This window comes from Lycium barbarum, chromosome 9, assembly GCF_019175385.1.
Source record: "Lycium barbarum isolate Lr01 chromosome 9, ASM1917538v2, whole genome shotgun sequence".
NCBI classification, from domain to species: Eukaryota; Viridiplantae; Streptophyta; class Magnoliopsida; order Solanales; family Solanaceae; genus Lycium; species Lycium barbarum.
Window position 1 is genome coordinate 13473481 of NC_083345.1, and position 6000 is coordinate 13479480.

General features: G+C 34.7%; 1 protein-coding gene across 1 annotated transcript; it reads left to right on the top strand.

Moving 5' to 3' along the window:
• The first annotated feature begins 3447 nt into the window (after positions 1 to 3447).
• On the top strand, positions 3448 to 6000 carry LOC132609704 (protein IQ-DOMAIN 19-like). The gene is made up of 4 exons (XM_060323814.1): positions 3448 to 4175; positions 4271 to 4507; positions 4640 to 5317; positions 5450 to 6000. Exons 1-4 carry the CDS (start codon positions 3720 to 3722, stop codon positions 5468 to 5470), a joined length of 1392 nt encoding a protein of 463 aa, XP_060179797.1. The 5' UTR covers positions 3448 to 3719; the 3' UTR covers positions 5471 to 6000.

Sequence of the window (6000 nt, forward strand, 5' to 3'; positions counted from 1 at the left end):
CTTATTTTTCTTGTTTTCGTGAAATTGTGTTGAATTGAAGAAATGTCACATTTTGAGCTGCTAGACTTAAATAAATAGAATGCTCCGTTAAAATGAGCAAGGACAATGAACCATTTACTTAATTTCTTGAATCTTGGAACTCTAGTTATAGAAAATTTCTGATATTTTGTCGAACTAATCAAAATATCACGAGTTTATATTCAATTATCAGTTGGAGTCCCTTTTAACTTATTAAACTGACGAAATTCCACTCCTCAATGGCTCAAACTTGAATATTTATAGAATCAAATTCGAAAATTATTTCTATTTTGATCACTCCTTAAATCTAGTTGACTTGTGTCGAATTCATTTAAAACTTTCAGCACGAAGAAGAAAAAAATTCCACAAGTGTAATCACCATATATGTTGAAAGTCTCATGCCCAGAAATGTCAATTTTACCTCACCAAAGAAAGTGAGATAACTAGAATATAACATGCCTTTCTGAAATTCCTTGATTAATCAATTAGTAAAGGTTAAACACGAAAAGAAAAAGGAAGGAGGTTAATTTGAAAAGGAGGTTAATTTGAAGTAGCTACAGTGTTTCGTCAAATCAAACACAGTAGAGGTTTAAGCAATCCATGTGATTGCCAACTAATCACTTATCATCAACTAAATTATTCAGTACTCCACTAATGGAAAATAAATTGTTCATATGCTGTTTGTCTTCATGGCTTCGGACCCTCATTAATCAATGTTCGTGCACCAATTATAATTAACTTTTAACAAAAAGCTACTACAATATCTAAACAATCAAAAATAGTTGACATGATGACCACTCCTAATTAATCTTTTATATAACAGGAAATTTGTCTTTCTTCGTTACTGCACTATACATATACTATAATGCTTCAGTTTATCGCAATTTATTTTTCTTTTTTCTTTGGAGTACGTGGTTATTACACATTGAAGAACCAGAACTTTTATACATATCAATATTTCTTTGTAGTAAATTGTTTATTTGGAATAAGTTTTCTCCGCGATAAAGTCAAGAGCAAGTCAGTTACGCTAAAATTATAGGATTCAAATCACATAATCTTGACTTGACTCCGACAAGTATTATACTCTGAACTCATTTATAACAGAATACTTGCTTTGTACCGTATTCCCTTCGTCAATGTTACAAAAAGATAAGCAAAAGGAATCGAGCTACTTATTTGTCATGTAACACGAAAAAATGTAGTAGTATCTTAAGGACCTAACATAAGTCAAATACCTAATGCATATATAACATAAGATTAAAAACGTATATTCTTCAGAGTGGAATTCATTTGAAAATGATGGCCGGATGAAAGTATCTAATTTTCAAAGTAAAGTTAGACATTGAACTCTCAATTATTTTTCTTCAAATATATAGAATATGAACAGAGTTAGAAATTACATCACAATTAGTACTGTATAAATTGCATTTCTATACTTTAATATGGAAAATTTACTTGACCACTTAAAAGTACAAATAATAACAGAGGGAAAACAGACATTAATACTTCAAAACCTAATTTATGTCATCTGCCGCTGCCCTGTCTTGAAGAAGTCCATTTAAGGGCTTATTTCAAACATTAATGGAAATGTCTTCTCACCGACTGCTATCCATATCTCCTTACCATTAAAATTTAAAACTAGTCCTTCACTGCCCCATTTGCATTAAAACTTCTGTGGGACATTATTTCTGTGTACAATATTCAGATGCATTATTATTGCATTAACATAAGTTTTCAAATTTAGGTGAAGCATTATCTTGGAAAACAATAATAGGAGTACTTGGACGGTCTTTTATTTTTAGTATAGTATAAACGGAGAAGACTCAAATATGCCATCGAACTATCGAAAATGGCTCATTTATGCCACATCAATAGTTTGACTCATTTATGTCATCGCCCGTTATCAAAATGACCCATCCATGCCATTTTTCACTAACGCCAGCTTTACAATACCAGATATGATACGTGACCTCCAACTAGATTATGGTTGTGGGTGGGTTAGGTGTATGAGTAGTATTTTTTATTAATTTGAAATTTAAAATTGGGCTTGTTTAATTAAACGACGTAGACCTCTAATCATAGGCGGAGCTAGAATTTGAGGTTTGTGGGTTACGAATTCAAATCTTTAAGTTACTGGGTTCTAAATTACTAATTGATACATATTACTTAAATTTCTTAGCAAATAGGAGTATAAGGTTTGAACGAAAGCTTGTGAGTTCGGCTGAACCAGTCTTCGACACTGTGGCTCCGCCATTGCCTCTAATTGAAGGACACGCTTCATATTTGGTATTATAAAATCGGCGTCAGTGAAAATGGCATGGATGAGTCATTTTGGTAACGGGCGAGGGCATAAATGAGTCAAACTATTGATGAGTAGCATAAATGAGTCATTTCCAATAGTTCGATGACATAAATGAGCCAAACTATTGACGAGTGACATAAATTAATCATTTTCGATAGTTCAATGAGATATTTGAGCCTTGTTCGTAGTATAAATAAAAGTGACTTTACCTTGGATCATGAAGCATGGGATGAAAATGACAGTGAAAGTGTTCAATCCCAACATCTGGAAAGGGATTTCACATGTTCTGATTCATTGGGGCACCCCTCCCAAGAGGTCCATACCCTAATTATGTAGGTCCATATACACCCCCTACTGATTTAAAATAGAACGAATTTAACTTATATATAGTTATTTACTTTATTTTCTTGGTTATTAGGAGCCATTTGGATATAAAAATCACTAAAAAAAATTAAAATATTATTTGGTTATAAAATAAACCGATTTTTTGGTTAGTTTTTCAAATTCTTTTTTTCATAAAATTTTAACTTTTTTTAAGTGCAATACATGTCCAAAGATAACTTCAGATATCATTTTTCAGCTTCAACTTTAAAAACTATTTTTGTTTTCAAATATTAATCATATCTATATCCAATTGTACTAAGTATTAATACAACCACTTTGTTATAGGTCACTAATTTGATAGTGTAAAAGAATTTGACGCTGTCTGTGCAAAAATAAACTGAAATAGAGCCAACAGCCACCCCTCTCCAAGCAACACAACTAGTGGCCTAACACTTCCAATCTTGACTAGCTAGGAGTACATTACAAGGAATTTGCATGTTCATTGACTTTTATTTCACATGGCTTTTTCTATAAAATAACTATATGCATCAGGAAAAAGGTATAAAAAATTAAATGAAGTTACCAACTTATTCTGATCTAAACCCCTAATAATGGATGCATTTTGAAAAGGGTAAAAGTTAGTGATGGAAAAGAAAGAGGTAAAGAATCAATTCCATAATCCCCCCACAAGTTTGCCACTTGGCTTTAATGAGGAGTTTCCTTGCTGTTTCTTTTCCTCATATGACCTATATTCCTCCATAAAAAATAAATAGAGAATCAAGACAATAACTTGATCATGTTAGTACTTTTATAAGTGGTAAATACAGCAAAGCAAGAGGATATAATGCAACAGTAGTAGTTAACACCTAGGCATATACATTCAATTCTTGCTTCAATGAAAAAAGCCAAACTGGTATTCTTAGCTGCTGATCATTCATTGAAGTAAGATATAGACATATCAATAGAGAAGTTCAAATATTACACCATCTTTCAGACACATCCATCTACCTAGCTACTACATCTCTTCATTTGCACCTTTCATGATGCATTGCTAGCTTAGAAGATAGTGAAAAGGATGGGGAAAACAGGTAGGTGGATAAAGAGCTTCTTGACAGGAAAAAAAGATAAAGAGAAAGAAAAATTCGAAGGAGAGAAGAACACAAATAATCATCACCAAAACTGTACTACTAGCAATGAGCAACCAACAACACCAATTTCAGTCCCTTCCACAACTCCTAAAGAGAAGAAGAGGTGGAGTTTCAGGAGGTCATCAGCCACCCCACCAGGTCATAGTGGCCCCGACATCATCGCCACCACCCCACCACCAGCAAAACACGAATTTCTTGATTCGGAAAATGACCATAAGAAGCATGCCTTGGCTGTGGCTGCTGCAACGGCCGCAGCTGCTGATGCAGCTGCGGCCGCTGCCAAGGCTGCAGTAGCAGCAATCCAAGTCGCTGCTGCTGCTAGAGCCTCTGCACTTGAACAGGCTTCGGCTCTCAAGATTCAAGCAGTTTTCCGCGGTTATTTGGTAATATGCAATTTTCACTTAATTGTAACAATTTTTTCTGATATAACATCCAAGATTACATTTTTATGCAACTGTTGCATTGGTAACTTATGCAGGCAAGAAAAGCCTTGAATGCACTAAAAGGACTAGTGAAGTTGCAGGCCTTAGTGAGAGGACATTTAGTAAGAAAACAGACTGCTGCTACTCTTAGATGTATGCAAGCATTGGTAACTGTTCAAGCTCGAGCTCGAGCCCAAAGAATAAGAATGGCTGAAGATGAAAATCCCAACCATCCAAGGCAATCTGTTCACAGAAAATCTACGCAGGACAACAGATTTAGGCACTCATATCAAGTATGTCTCACATTTTCATTTTCCTTCCATGAAAATTTTCACGTCCTACATTTGATGCACAATTTAATGTTATATGACTAAAACAAGGAACCCTTTTATCTAATGCTCCGTTTGGTCAATGTGAACCATTAGGAATATGAAGAGGACATCAAGATTGTCGAAATGGATCTAGGTGAATCAAAGGGTAGCACAAAGAGTAGAACTAGCTACTCAAACCAAGGCCAAACAGAGAGAACAGAACAAAGATTTTCACCACACAAGGGATACTCAAATCAAGAATATCAACACATTTCTCCAGCACCATCAGCTATAACAGATCAAAGCCCAAGAGCCTGTAGTGGCCACTTTGAAGACTTCTCATATGGGACAGCGCAAAGCAGCCCTCAGTACTACAGTGCAATGTCAAAACCCGATCCATCAAGAATCCCATTCTCGTATGCTCGTTCAGAGTATGCAGAACAAGAATCCCTTTACAATGAGTATCCTCAATTTTATCCGAGTTACATGGCGAATACTAAGTCATCGATGGCTAAAGCTCGATCCCATAGTGCCCCAAAACAACGTCCTGAATCATTCGAGAGGCAACCAAGTGCCAGGCGAAGGCCATCAATAGAAGGACGAAATGTGCCAAGGGCTGTGAGAATGCAGAGATCATCTTCACATGTTGGATCCACAACTCAAAATTATCAGTACCCTTGGTCCATCAAGCTTGATAAATCAAATATTTCAATCAAAGATAGTGAATGTGGATCAAATTACAGTGTCCTTACTACTCAAGCTAATTACTGCAGATCACTTTTTGGCTTCGACGTAAGTGCCATCCTGCAACTATAACAGTTTCATTGTCAGTGTATATAAGTTAAATCCGCAGTAAATTATCACAACAATGATTTTAACATAAATATTTATTTGTCTTTTCTTTTTTCTTGATTTTGATTTCAGGATCCGGAACATAGGTACTAACTGCATAACACAGAATGGATCAGCACAGGAATCTTCAGCAAGAAAAAGAAAATTGGAGAAAGTAATTAACAAAGGGAGTTCTAAGTGCAAAACATGTCAAGTAATTTTGACAAATTTCTATTTCTAGTACTGAAGCTCTTTACATGTAGAGTTCAATTTGTTTGTTTAATTAACTACTTTTTTTTTTGGGGGATTTTTCTGCTGTTTTGCATCTATGTGTTCGATGGTGTTTTTAACTTGTTTCCCCGTTCAAATTTAGAATTCAGCTGAGGAAGAATTGTAAGGTAACTGTAATGATAAGTTGTTCATACTCATTTACTTTTTTTTTTTTTTTTTTGTGCGTGTATGTGACAGTGTGAGGAGATGAAGATTCGACTACTAGTAATATTTTATATTCCCTTGATGAAGATGTTATATTGATATTCAAATATTAATAATTTTATTGATTTGATCTGAATACACAATCTGAAAACTTTTGGGTCTCGTTTCGTCCAAGTACTTGAAAGCAAATTCTAAGATAAACGCTCTTT

What these genes read in the sequence shown, in the direction of transcription:
- LOC132609704 (XM_060323814.1), top strand. Translation starts at nt 3,720, where the DNA reads ATGGGGAAAACAGGTAGGTGGATAAAGAGCTTCTTGACAGGAAAAAAA. An exon ending in CAGTTTTCCGCGGTTATTTG is followed by an intron (nt 4,176 to 4,270) that starts GTAATATGCAAT and finishes TAACTTATGCAG; the next exon opens with GCAAGAAAAGCCTTGAATGC. An exon ending in GATTTAGGCACTCATATCAA is followed by an intron (nt 4,508 to 4,639) that starts GTATGTCTCACA and finishes GTGAACCATTAG; the next exon opens with GAATATGAAGAGGACATCAA.